The sequence below is a fragment of the Paraphaeosphaeria sporulosa genome, assembly GCF_001642045.1.
Source record: "Paraphaeosphaeria sporulosa strain AP3s5-JAC2a unplaced genomic scaffold CC84scaffold_6, whole genome shotgun sequence".
Classification (NCBI taxonomy): Eukaryota; Fungi; Ascomycota; class Dothideomycetes; order Pleosporales; family Didymosphaeriaceae; genus Paraphaeosphaeria; species Paraphaeosphaeria sporulosa.
The window spans coordinates 96,750-112,854 of record NW_017253365.1 but is presented as its reverse complement, the minus strand read 5'-3'; the positions used below and the strand labels follow the sequence as shown (position 1 = coordinate 112,854).

The 16,105-nt window shown below is 54.8% G+C and overlaps 8 protein-coding genes across 8 annotated transcripts; 5 read left to right on the top strand and 3 right to left on the bottom strand.

The window, feature by feature from the left end:
• Positions 1-1,264: 1,264 nt before the first annotated feature.
• Positions 1,265-2,269, bottom strand: CC84DRAFT_1164825 (uncharacterized protein). The gene is made up of 2 exons (XM_018178572.1): positions 1,944-2,269; positions 1,265-1,895 (listed from the first exon to the last, which is right to left on the bottom strand). The coding sequence occupies exons 1-2, from the start codon at positions 2,139-2,141 to the stop codon at positions 1,275-1,277; spliced, it is 819 nt and encodes a 272-aa protein (XP_018034685.1). The 5' UTR covers positions 2,142-2,269; the 3' UTR covers positions 1,265-1,274.
• A 581-nt stretch (positions 2,270-2,850) lies between these two features.
• CC84DRAFT_1092771 (serine/threonine protein phosphatase) lies at positions 2,851-4,060 on the top strand (the record flags this gene model as incomplete). Its single annotated transcript, XM_018174482.1, has 2 exons — positions 2,851-3,361; positions 3,411-4,060. The coding sequence occupies 2 exons, from the start codon at positions 2,851-2,853 to the stop codon at positions 4,058-4,060; spliced, it is 1,161 nt and encodes a 386-aa protein (XP_018034684.1).
• A 576-nt stretch (positions 4,061-4,636) lies between these two features.
• On the top strand, positions 4,637-5,789 carry CC84DRAFT_1164823 (NAD(P)-binding protein). Its single transcript, XM_018178571.1, has one exon. The coding sequence runs from the start codon at positions 4,888-4,890 to the stop codon at positions 5,749-5,751; it is 864 nt and encodes a 287-aa protein (XP_018034683.1). The 5' UTR covers positions 4,637-4,887; the 3' UTR covers positions 5,752-5,789.
• Positions 5,790-6,546: 757 nt separating this feature from the next.
• CC84DRAFT_1217788 (uncharacterized protein) lies at positions 6,547-6,867 on the top strand (the record flags this gene model as incomplete). Its single annotated transcript, XM_018182930.1, has 1 exon — positions 6,547-6,867. The coding sequence occupies one exon, from the start codon at positions 6,547-6,549 to the stop codon at positions 6,865-6,867; it is 321 nt and encodes a 106-aa protein (XP_018034682.1).
• CC84DRAFT_1246247 (uncharacterized protein) lies at positions 6,855-8,314 on the bottom strand (the record flags this gene model as incomplete). Its single annotated transcript, XM_018184196.1, has 4 exons — positions 6,855-7,253; positions 7,312-7,996; positions 8,059-8,160; positions 8,210-8,314. 4 exons carry the CDS (start codon positions 8,312-8,314, stop codon positions 7,003-7,005), a joined length of 1,143 nt encoding a protein of 380 aa, XP_018034681.1. The 3' UTR covers positions 6,855-7,002.
• Positions 8,315-9,452: 1,138 nt separating this feature from the next.
• On the top strand, positions 9,453-10,100 carry CC84DRAFT_787319 (uncharacterized protein). The gene has a single exon (XM_018187385.1). The coding sequence runs from the start codon at positions 9,543-9,545 to the stop codon at positions 9,993-9,995; it is 453 nt and encodes a 150-aa protein (XP_018034680.1). The 5' UTR covers positions 9,453-9,542; the 3' UTR covers positions 9,996-10,100.
• A 95-nt stretch (positions 10,101-10,195) lies between these two features.
• On the bottom strand, positions 10,196-11,972 carry CC84DRAFT_1259740 (alpha/beta-hydrolase; the record flags this gene model as incomplete). The annotated part of the gene is made up of 4 exons (XM_018184936.1): positions 10,196-11,369; positions 11,420-11,492; positions 11,540-11,799; positions 11,846-11,972. The coding sequence occupies 4 exons, from the start codon at positions 11,970-11,972 to the stop codon at positions 10,651-10,653; spliced, it is 1,179 nt and encodes a 392-aa protein (XP_018034679.1). The 3' UTR covers positions 10,196-10,650.
• A 221-nt stretch (positions 11,973-12,193) lies between these two features.
• CC84DRAFT_1206033 (uncharacterized protein) lies at positions 12,194-15,948 on the top strand (the record flags this gene model as incomplete). Its single annotated transcript, XM_018182009.1, has 5 exons — positions 12,194-12,460; positions 12,511-12,620; positions 12,671-13,029; positions 13,096-14,504; positions 14,571-15,948. The coding sequence occupies exons 1-5, from the start codon at positions 12,396-12,398 to the stop codon at positions 15,946-15,948; spliced, it is 3,321 nt and encodes a 1,106-aa protein (XP_018034678.1). The 5' UTR covers positions 12,194-12,395.
• Positions 15,949-16,105: the final 157 nt, after the last annotated feature.

The following is a 16,105-nucleotide window of genomic DNA, read 5'->3' as shown; positions in this document are numbered from 1 at the left end:
AGAGCAAGAGCGTGTATATCTGACGCCAGAGTCCGGTTACCTGCGCCCACTTCAACGAGCAATGTGATCCGGCGACTCAAGCCATTTGATGTAGGAACACTCGGCCTACAGGCATGTACGATACCATACGTAGGTCAGAAGCAATGGGAGAGCAAATTATCCTCTGATGAAGTGGTAACCTCTTAGTTGTACCGCTTGTCTGCCCACTTCGCCAGCCCGACAAAGCCAACTTCTATGTCTTTCCATTCTCCGTCTTCAGGAATTACCTGGCAATGTGCTTGATCTGGAAGACCTCGAACGCATCATCTGAGACATAGAGGAAACCGTTGACTGCACGTCTTTTGTAGTAGACATACAAAGCGATGCAGTTGAGCTGCACACATTCATTGCAAGGTTTCGATAGGAGGGAAGTGTGAAGTTCCTGAGCGAGCGAAAATTCCGATAGGTGTGAAGGCCGCTCCGCAAGGGGAACGTGTGCATCGAGCCTTTCGAGCCCAAGTTTAGGCCATCCAGTAAAATAGGTAAGATCGCATCGCACGTCGAAGGGGAAGGCAATCCGGATTCTACATAAGTTTGGCGTTTCTGATGCGACTCGTGCGGCTCCAAAGTGTAAGCCATCCCAGAGGTGCCCAGCACGGACGTAGTTGCACCTGAATGCCGTACGACTCGAAGCCAATAATGGTGTCAGTTCACACGGGCACCGGGCAATCATGCCGCAACACTTCTTTAGGCAATGATACAACAAGCAAGACTGAGTGGTCTCCCTAGTTCCCACAGTTGAATTTGTGTCTCGAGCGAGGTTTATTTTTGGACCGCCACACTTGGGAGGATAATTTTCTTTTTCAATGTATGTTGAATGCTCTTTTATATTAGCTGTTCAGTGGTCATATCGACATGCGACTTTAGGAACACAAAGTATGTTTGCGTCGTGAAGTCTGAACAAATAAACAGCAGTTCTTTTCACAAGGCTATGCTATTTACAACAATCTTTTCGGGCCCGACTGCAACTAAGATTCTGCACTAAGACTCAGCACGAAGTACAATTACGTGAACACGTATCAGTACCAAAAAATCGTGCCAAACCACAAGCATGTCCGTCACTTTCGCCCAGAAGCACTGTCACCCGCCGAATAAGGCCTCGCTAGTCTACTCGCCGCAAATATTTCTTCTAGTTCGGCACGAGGGCGTGCATACATCTATATTTGGTGAATTCCAAGATAGAGAGGGAGTGATCATATATACAAGTTGGACATAGGATATGTTTGTCATTGTAATTATGCTTTCGAACTGGCGCCAAAACCCCTACTTGAAAGAAGATTTTTAAATCTTGACACTGTAGAGAATACCTTGCTCTTGTGCTTTGTCTTCTGGGTTGGCTGTGCGGTCGGCTCTTGGGCCTCCATTGCTCCCTTCTTACTCTCAGCAATCACCTCCATATCCTCCCGAGTCCTTCGCTGCGCCCAATCCGTATGTTTGACCAAATCTCGCAGGACGTCTTCCAGCACACTTTTGTCGAATCTATCGACTTCGAATGCATTGACGCCAACCATGCTTGCCCATTCTTCAGCCCGATCTTTGGGCACTTGTCTCTTTGTGCTGTCACCTCCTCGTACGAGATCTACTTTGTTGCCGACGAGCGTACATCCAAACCTCTTAGAGGGGAGAGATGATCTACACGCCCAGATGTAATCCCATCCAAATTCCGTTACGTGCTTGTAGCTCTCCTCGCTCGTGATGTCGTATAGAAGTAAAACACCATCAGTGTCCCGTAAGAACAGGTCAAAGAGACTAGACACGAACCCAGGCTCTCTAACCCGTATCGGCGTCAGACTGACATCCATGATGCCAATGTCGAGGAGTTCGCCGTCAACCTGCAGCTTCATGCGGGTAGAATTCTGCTCCACTCTCAGAGCAGGAATGAAAGTGTGCACGCGAATACTTGCCGCTTGAGATTCGTGATTAGGATCCGGCAATTGAGAACCATGAGGCATTGCGAATGGGTCGTAGCGGTGATACTGGGTGTCGAGGGCGACTTTGTCGGCGAAGCTGGTCTTGCCGACGCCAGACTCGCCGAGGACGATGAATTGCAAAGGTTCTCTGGACATGGCAACAGTATGCGAAGGCGCTCCGAGGCGGGCCATGATTTGGAGATATGACTGATGCCTGTGTGGAGATGTACAAGGCGTGGGGGCGTGGACGCAGGGATCGCGCTATATCCAAACGGGAAGCTCACGTGGCTTGCACAGCCGACATGGTCCAAATGGAAGTCGCGGCTGTGGATGTTACTTCCACTTCTCAAATCCACCGTAGGAGCTCTACATGATGCTCCGGCCAGCGCTGCAGATAGTGTCGCATGCTCTTTTCCCTCCTTTATCTGTCGTAGAGATTGCGCTTCTCCGAAAATAGCCATTCGTTCATGCCAAGGCATTGGCAAGCGCCTTTCGGCACCGATAGCCGTGTATGATCCTCGTCAACCAGACTCTGTTTGGCTAGATGACATCGGCCAGTCCTTTTCAATGCAGAGGCGACATGAACACCAAGAGCTCCGGTCGGCCTTGCGACGCCTCTTCTTTGCTCAGGGTCCAGATGCGGTGGTTCTTCACTCACCCTCTCCCCACACCTTCCGCCGGCTCCGCTCCTGGCGACTGAGAAAAGCAAGCACGCCCTGACCGACGCCGCAGCGCGCCCGACGCTCTAGTACGGCAAGCCGCTTTCGGCTTGCGACGCGCAATCACCTGTGACAAAACCTTCACAAGCGACTTACCAGCACAGCGGATACTGTAGCTGCCGACGTACAACCTGCCCTCCCCTGAGCGCACCGCACCCGCCCCGTCCGCGCCGCGCCACGCAATGTCACAGGACCACTACTCTCGCCGCCCGCTCATCGACCAAGTTCACAACAACTTCGACCTCGACGTATCCGACGAAGAGGAAGGCTTCTACGCCGTCGACGACGGCGATTACCTGCTGCACCCCAAGTGGCGGGCGATGATCACACGCACCTCGACTCGCATCCCACGGAGACTGCAGCGCTATTTCGTCATCTACGCGTTCGCTGCCATCGTGCTCTTGATCAGCTGGCGCTTGTACATAGGACCGCAATACGCTGCGTATCAGGCGGAGCAGGCGGTCTTTGACGCCGCGGCACAGAAGGAGGTACCGAGCAGTGCGACACCCGACTTCAAGCACATGCTGCAGGTGAAAGATTTGGAGGCGAAGCACCTGCCGAAGGGCGATGGCAGGCTGGTGGTTGTGGGAGATGTGCATGGGTGTAAGAACGAGCTGGAGGCGCTGCTGAAGAAGGTGGGATTCCAGGAGGATAAAGATCACCTCATTCTCACGGGAGACATCATCTCGAAGGGTAAGCTATCGTCCGATGAGACTTGTGATAATCAGCTAACGCGGATCAGGTCCCGATTCTCCAGGCGTCGTCACCCTCGCTGGCAAGCTCGGCGCTTCCTGCGTCCGCGGCAACCACGAAGACAAGGTGCTCCTTTCCATCCAAGAAGCCGCCGAGTACCACGACACTACAATTCCGCGTCCAGACGTAGACTCCGTCGACCCCGTGCCGTATGATGTCGAAGACAAGGACGTCTCCTACAAGAACCCGAAGCTACTCAAGCTCGCAAAGTCCTTCACGCAACCACAATTAGAATACCTGCAGTCGTGCCCGGTGATACTCCGTGTTGGCAACATCGGCTCCCTGCACAACATCGCCGTCGTGCACGCAGGCCTCGTGCCCGACGTCTCGCTCGAACAGCAGGATCCGTTCCAGGTCATGAATATGCGGACGATCGACCTGGAGACATTGCTGCCCTCGGAGACGAGAGCCCATACGCCGTGGGAGAAGTACTGGAATCACCAGCAGAAACACAAGCCTGAGGCCGAGCGGAGTACGGTCATTTACGGCCACGACCGGAAGAGGGGCAAGAATATCCAGAAGTACAGCATGGGCCTCGACTCTGGGTGCGTGAGCGGTGGTCAGCTCACAGCTATGGTTATCAAAGAAGGCGGGAAGCACTCCTTTGTACACGTGAAGTGCAAAGGCTATGTCGACTAGAGGGCGTCGAGAGATGTTGCATGGGATGGGGTTCGGCGTACTGGTTTTATTCGACGTCGTATATTGCTTGATGAGTATGATACCACCAGAAGCCTTCGGCTAGCTGTTGTAAACATTTGAATGTAACCTAATCCTATTTCTACTTCGATCTTGAATGTTCTTTACCACCAACAATGTGCTGTGTGCCATCAATCCTACCGCGCAAAGGACCAGATTGGTGGTCGTCGACCGAAGAATCTTGGTCAGTACCCTGCACACACACATGAAGTGCCGCAGGTAACGGCGATAGCAGCACTTCCTCAATCCGGCAATCCTGCAACTTGTCGTTCACTGTCGGAGTCTGAGCGATAATTTTCGGAGCGAAAATAATCGGACGGCGATCCACCTATCTTCGCACTTTCGCTCCCGACATCTTTCGGCTTACATCGTAACGTACGATTGTGAAGACTCGGATGCTTACTCGATGTGTCGCAGCCAATGGCAGCAGTTCGGTAGAGCTAACCGAGCACGCGAAGGCAAGGGTAGGGTACGTACGAAAGGCGAGAGCTAGCGGACGCAGGGCAGAGTCTATTCGGACCTCATGTTAACACCGCTACAGGCCTACTTGGCATTGCACGCGCGTGCGGCGGAGTTAGGTGGTAGGATGAGGTGGGTAGGGTGAGACGCTAGATGTAGAAGGTGGGAACGATGGCATAAATAAAGGACTGCGCCGTTGAGGAGGGGATTCTGTCTGTCTCCATACACGACTCACTCGAAGCGCTGTTTAATACCAGCCAGGCGATAAGCGCAACACGCAACAGCACCAGCAGCGTAAAGAGAGTGTGAAAATGGCTACACAGACGCCCGTTTGGTTCATCACGGCCGCCACTTCTGGCTTCGGGCACTACCTCGCTCTCGAGGCCCTCGCTCGCGGGCACCACGTCATTGCATCCGGCCGCAGCCTCAGCAGACTTTCCCCCCTCGCCGACGCAGGCGCCCACACCGTCGTCCTCGATGTGACTTCACCTCTTCCCGCCATCCAAGCCGTCGCAAAAGACGCAGTCGCAAAGTACGGCTACATCTCGCACCTCGTCAACGCAGCGGGATACGTCCTCATCGGCGCGGTGGAAGAAACCTCTCCGCAGGAGGACTACGACACGTTCAACACGAACGTCTTCGGCGTGCTGAATGTGAGCAAAGCTTTCCTGCCGTATCTACGGGCGAGCGCGGGCCACCGCACGATCTGCAATTTCGGATCGATTGCGAGCTGGACGGGAGGTGCGGGGGCCGCGCTGTATTACTCGACGAAGTGGGCTGTGAGTGGGCTCAGCGAGGCGATGCGCGAGGAGCTCGCACCATTTGGGATCGCGGTCACAGTCGCCGAACCAGGCTACTTTCGCACGGGATTTCTGAACAAAGGCGCGGCGGTTAATTCCGAGAAGACGATCGAGGCGTATGAGGAGAGTGCGGCGGGGCAGACGAGGAGGGGGTTGGAGGGGCATGATGGGAAGCAGGTTGGGGACGTGAAGAAGGGGTGTAGGGTGTTGGTGGATATCTTGACGATGAGCGGGGTGGCGGAGGAGCAGGAGGTGCCGATCAGAGTTGCACTGGGGAGTGATAGTGGGCCGACTATTCGGGAGAAGTGCGAGCGCACGATGAGGTTGTTAGATGAGTGGGAGGGGGTTACGGGGAAGACGGATCATGAGGACTAGGAAGGGTGGGTGTGGAAGGTAGGATCTCGAGAGATGATAGGTACAATTCTGAGAGTGAGGGAATTAAAAACCTCAAATTGTTATCTGGGGCGAATCTCCTGGGGTTTATATTCTGGGAGTGTGCGTCGACATGATGTTGCATGGTATACAAGGGCTGGGCACCAGAATCGCTCGACTCGTGTTGCGCTGTCAGACCTCAAGCTCCCCATTATGCAGCTAGCTTGGCCAGAAACGTATCCGTAGTACGTTGTCAGCGTACCGAGGTACCTTCTAAGGTGAACAGAAATTCACGTGACTTGAAGTCAGCCCGAAACGCTCCACTGCTCGGTGCTGCCCGTTTCGGTTAGCAGCTCATGGTCGGAGATTTGTACCGCACCTCCTTCCATGCCACTACACATGGGTCGACTTAACGACTCAGTGTTACGTCATTTGCCCAATCAAAACGGCTGCAGCGCCAGGGAATGTCTATACTTCATTCATTTAAAAACCTGGTACGTATCTATTGTTAATGGTCTATAGTATTGTGTGGGGAAGATCATCGCAACCGTGCGGGCCTAAATCGCGCTGAATGGGGCAACACTGCCGCCGAATCTGGAAAGAAACATCTATAGACTATTGGCGTCGTTATGCCGACCAGGATCGCTATTGCTATGGCATTACCCGTGACTATGGGACTACGACACCGAGTACGCGCAGCTGTATATAGGTAATCGTTTCGCCGTCACATAACTCTACACCACAGCCTCACAGCAACGTCCATCCCTCAGAACGACCTTCATCTCCAAAACCGCAACAATGCATTTCTCCGCGACCCTCCTCCCTGCTCTCGTAGCCCTCACCTCCGCCGCCGCCGTCCCCCGCTCCACCTACGGCCAGTGGACCGTCTCCGCCACGGTGTCCCCCGATCATTCTGTCTACGTGACCGCAAAGTACACCTCGGATGCGTACCCCGACGACAAATACATGAACCGGTCGTGCGTCGAAAACCCTTTTGCGACGCCGCCTGTGGAGAAGAGGTGCGATCGCACGGATTTTACGTATGAGTACGATGCGCGGAGTAAGTTCTATCAATATCTCCATCTACCCCAGGAAAGGGGGCGAGAGTCGAGGAGATGAATGGGTTACATGGAGGCTAATGCGGGTGTGTGAGCAGCGATCAAGCTGCAGCAGATTGTCGATGGGGTCACCATGTTTGGCGAGGCATATATGCCGTACACGCGTCTGGTGCTGTATTGGGAGTTTCAGTGAGGGCTAGACAGCAGGAAGAGGTGAAGGGTCACGTACTACCGGAAAGGTAGCTCCAGGTGATGGTGAGGGCTTGGATACCTCAACTGGAGCGATTAGAGGTATAGGAGGAGTTGTTCCACGGGCAGGATGCTCTTTGGCGGGCGAGGGTTGTGTTTGTATGTCTTCCCCGTGGTGGTTTTGCTCGGGGCTGGTGCCGGATAGGAAGGCGCGGTCGACGGGGGACAGAGCGGTGGACACATCGCGGGGCAACGTGTCTATGCACGGTTAGCATGGGGCTTCTAGTGGATTCATGGGGTTGGAGCAGATGCTTACCAATTTGAGCCGGGGTTTGTGTTTGAGGCTGGGCGATTACCACAGTCATGGTCGAGAAGGGGGATTGTGGCGGATTCGGAGAGGCGATGTGGATTTGCGGGTGTTGATCTTGCGCACCATCAGTGTTGGTTTTGTGAGAGCGCAGGGTGTGACTTGGAGAAGTGGGAGAGCGAGCTTCTCGGTCAGGCTCGGTCGATTTTGGCCTGTCCGCCATCACATCTCGCTGTTCCTCATCCTTACGATTCGGGACATCATTTTGGACCGATATACTTCGACCGGACTCGTTCTGGCTTCCCTCTTTTTCATTTCCATCTTCGTGGATAGTTTTCTCTTGATTGCTGCCGATGACCTCATCTTCCTGGCCTTCCATGTAGGTATCCTCGTCTTGATCACGAACTGCGCTCACTTCCACGGCCGGAAGCTGTGGTGGGTCCTGCCTCGAGATATCTTGCGAAGCATTCGGTGCATATGAAGCGTCAGGCTGTGTGTTTTCCGACTCATCATCCTGACCACTTCCCGCCGGAGCGATTTCGACGGGGCCACCATCTGCGACCTGACCCTTCGGCAACTTCGTGCATGCCATTCCGCTGCGACGACAGCTGGTGCAGGCGACCACTTGTTTCACCGCGTCGCACTTCTCCAGCCCGGCTTCGGCGCACTCGTCGCATGTCTCCCAGCATTTTTCCTTCATATGTTTCTACGCAGACAATGAACGAAGTTTCGGACGTTGCGGCAGGAATAGCTTACCACAATTGTCTTTCGATGGGCAGAGCGCATGTTGCACCGGAAGCACTTCCACATGGAGGCGCCGCGGTTTAGGACCGCGCATCCCGAGGATATGCAGTGGGCCTGTGGCTAGTTAGAGTCGTTCCCGGTACGTGGCCGTGGCAAGACGTACCGTGTAAGCGCTTTTGTTGTTGTATTTGTGGCCGCAGTACTCACAAGTCCTATCTGCCTCGCTGGAATCCGATGCGGGAACTGACTTTCTCTTCCTGGGTGCCATGATTGCTGATCCTCAGAAAAGCGCTATGTTGTATCGGTCCGCTCTGCGAGGTAGTGAGGTCGAGCTGGACGATGGATCGAGGTCTATGTTGTAGTCCGCGCGGATAATCGGGACACCTACGGCTTGCGTAATTGTATCCAAAGCATAGCTGGTGTCTCTATGCCTGCGTAACGTGGGGCGGGGCCCAAGCGGTTTCCGCTGCAACAGTGGCGGAGAGCCAAGACATTCGTATTGAATAAGACGACTTAATAGGTGTTATATATATGTATATATATATATATATATTTCGCCGAGACGTCTTGCCCTCGAAAGAAGCATCTGGTAGTTTATAGCATAAGGTCGACCCCAATGCTCCATGGGCACGAATTATAGGTGGGACTCTCAACGCGCGCTTCCATGTTCATGAGTCAAGGTTTAAGGCACTCGGACCCTTATGCAGTTGATCAAGCATCTTTTCTCTGGCTACATAGGCAGATGCCACTATCTGTCGACTGCCGACCTTACCATGTACGACATGCCATCCAGGCAACCACGAGACTTTTTCCCTTCCGTCTGGTTTCACCAAGGGTGATGGTTCCTGGGCTGTGGTATCGATCAACTCAAATTTGTTCATGTGCACGTTGGAAGTCCCTGAACCACGACAGGCCAATTTCATTAGCAAAACGGAAAATCGCAAGGTAGATGTATGTCATTTTTGCATCACGCAAAGCTTACCAGAGTGTATTGGACTGGCATAAAGTCTAAGGGGTTGGCGCGCTCGACTACGATCCATACAGCAGACCCAAGTGTGGTACGCAATGACAAATTGCCGGGTGTTCCTAGCAAGCACACCTAGTGGGATGGCTTAAAAGGCGATGCTCCAAACCTTCGCCATGGGAACTTACCAGTCCACTCAGTCGCCATTGTCGATTAACCCTGGGGGCTCCGGCATCATCTGTACGAGCTACCCTCCGATCTACCCGCCTGCTTTTGGAAGGCTGTGCAAGAAATCAAGGAAAGATCCTCTATATTTCATCTTGATGGAGACATTGGAGATATGTGGAACCTAGAGAACCTTATCCAGGACTGTCAGCACTGGTCGATTGAACGATGCGCGAACAATTGTCAGCAGAGATCTTGAAGAGCTCCCATTCAATTGGAATATTTTTCACGCTTGAAGATCGGTATGGTGTCCAACTAAACGCTCAAGAGGCAGATCCGGATAGGCGGTGCGGCTAGATCGAGTCTCATGTTGGTTCTCAAGAATTCAATCTCTCTTCATCCCACGCGGAACTTTCACTGGGGTTCCAGCTTCAACAAAAAATCAGCAGAATCATGCTATTGGCCGGCTCGTCTCTCCAAAAATCCCCACAGCCCTCGACCACCTCACCAACATCGCCGCGGCAATTCAAACCCCAGCTCCCTCCCAGCCTTCACAAGCCTCGCAACTCTCTCCCGCTCCTGCTCTTCCAAGTACGCTACCAGCGCCTGGTCATCCGCGTTCCTCGCCTCGAGTGCCGACACTGTCAGACGAATTTCCGACTTGTCTGACCGTTTCGATGCCGGGGTTCTACCCACGCAACTAGGGCAATCAACAAATGCTGCTGACCCAAACATGGCCAAAGTCACCTTGAATCCGATGAGAACCGATGTCCACTATCTTGCCGACTGGCTTCACATTGAAACCCATTCTCCGACATAATCCCCATTCCCTATGGTAATCCAAAGTCCTAGTGTAGGTACGTACAAATCACGTGTCAAATCTTGGCAAACTCAAGGCCGAAAGATGCACCACAGCGTCTCACACCCAGAACCGGCGCCCTCGTCCTATTTATACGTCGCCTGAGACACCTCACCGACTTCCTTGTCCGGTTTTCTGCACGCAGGAGCATGCTGTGCGGTGCGTGGAGCCAATGGTGGCGCGTTGGAGAGGAGGTATACCCCTCTCGATGAGGCTTAGCGCTTACCAGACAAGGATTAGTGATGGACGAAGGGGGCTTAGCGTTCTATGGGAGGTGGTGGACGGCGACGGCGCAGGGGTGTTGACGGTGGATTGGTGGGTGATGGAGTGGTGGTTGTTCTGGGAGGCCATTTGAGCTTGATCTGCTGAGTATTTGGGGAGGGGAGTTGGATGGTGGAGGTTTGCTGATTTATTTTGGGGATAGGTTCGCTTGTCCACGGGTCGAGTCTGATGCGATGTCCATTGTGACAGAGGGCCTAGGAAAATGCGAATTACAAGTTGCTTTGATGTCGCTCTCGCCTTAACTTGACTTCACTGTTGCTGAGGGCTGCTTTAACTAGCTTTTTTCATCCAGTTGTCGTCTTATGGTAGCATCAAATTTTGACTTATCATGTGTCTACCAGATCCGACTTCGAATCGTCTGAACAATGTCCCTCAAACCATGCAATCGCGCGTCCCTCGTCTCGCCTAGATACAGCGACGCCACAGGCCAAGCATGTATACCGCCCGGTTGTTCATTGCTGTCCACGGTTGTACCGGCCTTCTTGAGCAATGAAATAAGCGCGCGAGTCTCAGACCCCAGAACCTCTTCAGAACCATACAAGAAGGACCACCCCTTTTCTGGACTCGCTGCCGCCCACTTCTTCATGTCTTTGCAATACCCCGGCGATACTAGCGGGTCGTCAGAGGGAACCTTTGGTCCAATGTACTGGCGGCCGTAAAGCTCCAGGCTGGTAGCGTTTAGGTAGTCACTCTGGGTGTTGCGGTTGTTTTTCGATATGATGGTCACCCACGGCGAGATCATAACAGCCAGACCTGGTCGTTGATGGCGCAGCTCTGGGTGGTCTGTCATGTAGAGCAGGAAACTGAGCATGAGGGTTGCGCCGGCGGAGTCGCCGCTAACACAGATTCGAGTGTGGTCCCGCGCGATGGAAAGAACGTATTCGTAGCCTGCGAGGGTTTCCTGCAGCTGGGTCGGGTAGACTGCGTCTGGGACTAGGGTGTACTCTAAGGCGAAGAGGGCCGGGTTCCGGTAGCCTGCTTCTTTGAGTAGGGCAACCCAGGCGAGGAGGAATTCCATGTAGAAGAAGCTTGAGCCCATGGCGAATCCTCCGCCTGTTTCTGGTCAGTTTTAGTTGCTCAAACCTCTTCCCAAGATCACTGACCATGGCAGTAGTAGACTATGATGTCCGGTTGCTCTTGTTTGTTGTGCGTGATCCAGATACCTTTCAGGCCAGGCTGTCACAATCAGCGAGGAACCGGTCTCAAGTTGGGTCTGACCTTACTCTGTTAATTTCATTCCACCGCAAAGGTGAGGTGACGATGCCGTGCCGCAACATTCGAAATCTTAGAAATGGGAGAGAAACGCCTTTGGAGAAGAAGACTCGGCCCAGAAAAGCCGGCATGAACGCGAATGCATATCTCACGCAGCGAATGACGAAGTCTTGAAATGGGGTGGCGCGCTGAACGAAGGCGCTACGGTGCTCGTATGGTGTGAAGTATCTTTCTCGAATGAACTGGACGGGCAGAACAAAGACTTGCAAGGCTGTAAATATGAATATCCAGTAAGAAGGTGGAAGTCAGGGACTCACCGAGCGACGGCAGGGCACCGAGCACCCATGTCGCCGTGCGGATGAGACCAACTTGGATGAGCAGCTGGGGGACAAGAAAGACTAAAAACACGATGCAGTCCAGATACGAGATCTGGCTCAGGATCATGATTGGAATAGCAAGGAGACAGCAAACCTGTGCGAAGAAGGAAGCACAGGGCCCAATTGCTGGACAGTGGTGGCACGCCGGGTACCTGGCTGGAGATGACGCGCTGAAGCCTTGAAGGGCATAGCGTGGTTTGGCGGAGCAAGCGGCTCACGTGAACGTGCGGCGGCCGGGGTCGCGCTTTCCTTGGCGACGTAAGTTTTCCAAGCAAGTCACTTGTGACAGCAACCGCACCGGCGCCCGCAGGCAACTACACCAACACCGACCCCACACTGCGCGTGTTCTTTAGCCTTGCTTGTCCCGCGACCAATAGCGATTGCCGCGCCCATCGTGTGAACGATTCACCTCGGCCGGCGGATGCGATTGCTTGAAGTGTAGCTGCAGTTGCTGTAGCCTTGCGCTCGGTCTGCGACCCGGAACCTCGCGATGGCGACCCCGGCAGCCGACCCCAAGCTGGCGCCGCTCGCCGACGAGTTGAAAGAGTTCGCTCTGTAAGCTCCTTCTATCCCGCAATACTGTTATGCGCGCTCACAACTGGCAGGACGCTCGAGCGAGGTGTATTCCCCAAGGGCTTCTTCTGCGCTCTCTGCGACCAGCTCGCCTTTGATTCGTACAAGCTCTTATGCTGCAACAAGGTCATCTGCACCACATGTACTGCGCACCTCTCCCGTTCTACGTTATCGCCGCTAACTCCACGGCAGGCCACTCGAAGCTCGAATTCCCCACGACATGCCCGTCATGCGACCATTCTCCGGTAGAAGCAGACTCTTGCCCCCCGAACAAGGCGCTACGAAACACTATGCGTGTGTGGTTACAGAAGCAAAAGAAGAAGGAAGAGACGAAAGCAGCAGAGGCCAAGGCAGCGTCGGAGGCAGCGGCGACACCTGCGGTTGAACCTACGCCAGCACCGACCGAGGCGCAAGCTTCGGCGCAGGCTGCCGAAAACCCTGTAGAAAGCATCGAGGAAGCGACCCGGACAGAGGATGGTACCACAGATGCGAGCGCGGCAGAACAGGCTGCCCAAGGCGATGCTGGTTCGGCGGCACCACAGCATGACGAAGTAAGAAGTGTTCTACCTTGAAGCCGAGGTTGAAATTACTAGAGTTCTCACAGCTAACGTCGACAGGGATCCGCGACCGCTCCGGACGAGCCACAGCAAGAAGGGGGCCAGGATGCAAAAGACGCAGAAGACGAGAACAAGAGTGCCGACTCTGGACAAGACCAGGATAATGCTCAGAATGCGAATGGACCCAACGGTCAAATGTTCCCGACTGGCGGCATGATGAACGCGAATGGGATGCCTAACCAGATGGGCTTCGGCTTCAACGGCCAAGGAAACTTTGGCATGGGGATGAACATGCCCAACATGATGAACCCCGGATGGAACAACATGGGTATGACTCCTAATCCCCCAAGAAATCGTGCACATTTTAATCGCCGGTCAGGCTATGGCATGAACAACATGAACGGCATGAATGGCATGTTCGGCTTCGGTGGAAACATGGGCATGGGGATGAATGATATGTCCATGAACTACGGTGGCAATTTTGGGAACGGATGGAATGGCATGGGCGGCGGCGGCGGGTATGGGTACAATGGCTACAACCATGCCGCTGGATACAATCAATCTGGAGCCTACTCTGAGATGATGAACCAATACCCCAAGAATAACATGAATCGTTTCCAAGGCAATGGCATGGGGAACTTTCCCCAGCAGCAGAACCGGAGTGGAAGTTTCGGAGGTGGACATGCAGGTGCTGGCATGCAGCACAACAGCCGCCCAGGGAGTCAAGCCGGTCCGAACAAAGTACGTCGATTTCCACATCCGAGATTGCCAAAGACCCCAAAGGCATCTCACTCTCCTCTTATAGAGTCCCAAAGGAGCAACGCAGCTGACAATCCTGTGCTCCGACAGTCCGAAGGAGGCTCCCGTGCAGGAACTGCTGACCCAACCGAAGTCAAGGATGTGCAGGCTTCTGCGTCCTCTGAACCCGGTCAAGAAGGTAAGGCAGAAACCGCTGCAGCTGAAGGAGACAGCACCGCATATCAAGCTACAGCTGAAGGCACCTCCGGGGAAGCGCAAGATGTGAAAGACACGAACTCAGCAGGACCCGAGGCAGAACAGTCTTCCGGGCTCAACCAAATTCAGACAGTTGAGTCTGTGGAGATGGATGATCAAGGCTTCGACCCGAGTATGATGGGTGGCAACATGCAGTATCCTCCTCAAATGATGAATTCGTTCAACTCGAATCAAATGAACTACAATCATCACATGGGCAATATGGGGTACAACAACAATTTTGGTCCTCGAGGTGGATTCAATAATGCGTATGGGGCGGCGACCGTCCTCACAGGTGAACCGCGCGGAGTTGGTGTGGCAGGCGCTCCTACGGGTCCCCGAGCTATGCGTGAGGGCCGCCCTAATACTGGCTTCTCAAGCCGAGCGAACAATGTCCGATTCAACCCAGCCCCGTCTGCCACTCCTGCCGCTGAGGCTCCGGCTGGAAGTCGCAGCCCTCCCCGCCGCGCTCGATCGTAAGTTTGAATACACGCGCAGACTCTACCTTAACCCGCTAACAAGAATAGTCGATCTCCCATCAGGGACGAAAGCCTTCGTGTCAAAGACAGGTCGCCATCACGCTCGCGCGGAGGATCACAAGCTAGAGCTGCTGCCCAGGATGATGTCCGTGATCGATCGCATTCGCCACGTGACGACCGACGGGAAGATCGGATAGGCTCGCGAACACCGCAGGCAGGACACGACGACGATGAAGTTGATCTTCGCAAAGAGAAACGCAAGCATCGTTCATCGCGTTATGACGACTACGACGAGCGAGACGATCGTGACGATTATGATTCTCGAGGCTCGCGAGGTGATAGGACTCGAAGTGCTTCCGCCGACTCCAAGTACCGCAGCCGTCGCGACAAGGACAAGTCACGTTCTTCCCGGTCGCACCGAGATCGCAGCCGAGAGCACAAGCGTCGGCCTCGCTCGCGCTCGCGCTCACTCATCGTTGGAGATGACGAGGAGTACGTCAAGGATGAGTCAAGCTCTCGCCGGAAGGACAGGAGTGACCGGGACAAGTATCGGGAACGGTCACGAGACCGCGATCGCAAGGACAGGAAGGAGCGGGATTATGAGCGGGATCATGATGACGAGAAATACCGATCTCGTGACAAGGACAAGGAGAAGCGTCGTCGACGTGATCGTGAGGTCGACGAGGACGAGCGCGACTACGTTGAGGAGAAGTACCAGTCGTCTCGCCGGAGCCGCAAAGACCGCGACCGAGATCGGGATCGCGACTACGAGAAGGAACCCCCGACCCGCGCAGTCTCCCCGCCTGTAAACGCGCCTACCGGGCCTTCGGCAGATAACTTCTCCATCCGCGGCGCAAGCAGGCCGAAGACCGCAAAGCCCATGGCCCCTCCCCAACCGCCGACCGGCCCTCGCGCCTTCATGCCGCCCAAGGGTCCAGCAGCAGACCGAGACCGCGACCGCCGACACAGCAGGAAAGGCAGCATTAGCTCCTCCGTGCCGACCACACCCACAGAGGCCGCGCCGCAGGACCACTACGCTGCCGAGCGCGAGAAGAATGCTCGCGCACGCGACATGCTCGAGCGCAATGCGCCGCCGGACCGCTCTGAGCGCCCCGAGGCGCGCTCCTTGCACTCCCGCATCTCGTCGCACTCGCACCACTCCTCATCCCGACCGTCGCTGTCGTCCAAGCGCTCGCGCGACGACTATGACGACGAGGAGAGGGACAGGGATGCCAGGAGCGGTGTCCCGACAGGCCCGGCGAGTCATAGCAGCAAGAGGAGGAAGAGCGGGGACACGGGAGGTACGGATCTGGCGAGTGTTTTGGCTAAGGGATTGAGGAAGAAGGCGGGGGCGCCGAGGAGGGGTGGGGTGAAGACGGAGGGGGAGGCGGAGAGGGATGCCGAGAGGGTGGAGAGGGAGAGGGATGGGCGTCGCTGGTAAGTCCTGCGACTTTGCCTTTTTGGCGGGTGCGTTTTCTTGCGGATGTGCCGGGTGTGGGCTGGGAGGACTGGGGATGGATGCGACTCGTCCGGCTCTCGACAACCCTTCGGCTCTGGACGACCATCGACTTTACAACACGCCCGATTCTTCTTGGATC

Bases quoted from the DNA above. Each gene is read 5' to 3' on its own strand.
- CC84DRAFT_1164825 (XM_018178572.1), bottom strand. From the start codon at position 2,141: ATGGCCCGCCTCGGAGCGCCTTCGCATACTGTTGCCATGTCCAGAGAA. The intron at 1,896-1,943 runs GCAAGTATTCGC...AGAGTGGAGCAG, and splicing joins CTAATCACGAATCTCAAGCG to AATTCTACCCGCATGAAGCT.
- CC84DRAFT_1164823 (XM_018178571.1), top strand. From the start codon at position 4,888: ATGGCTACACAGACGCCCGTTTGGTTCATCACGGCCGCCACTTCTGGC.
- CC84DRAFT_787319 (XM_018187385.1), top strand. From the start codon at position 9,543: ATGTTGGTTCTCAAGAATTCAATCTCTCTTCATCCCACGCGGAACTTT.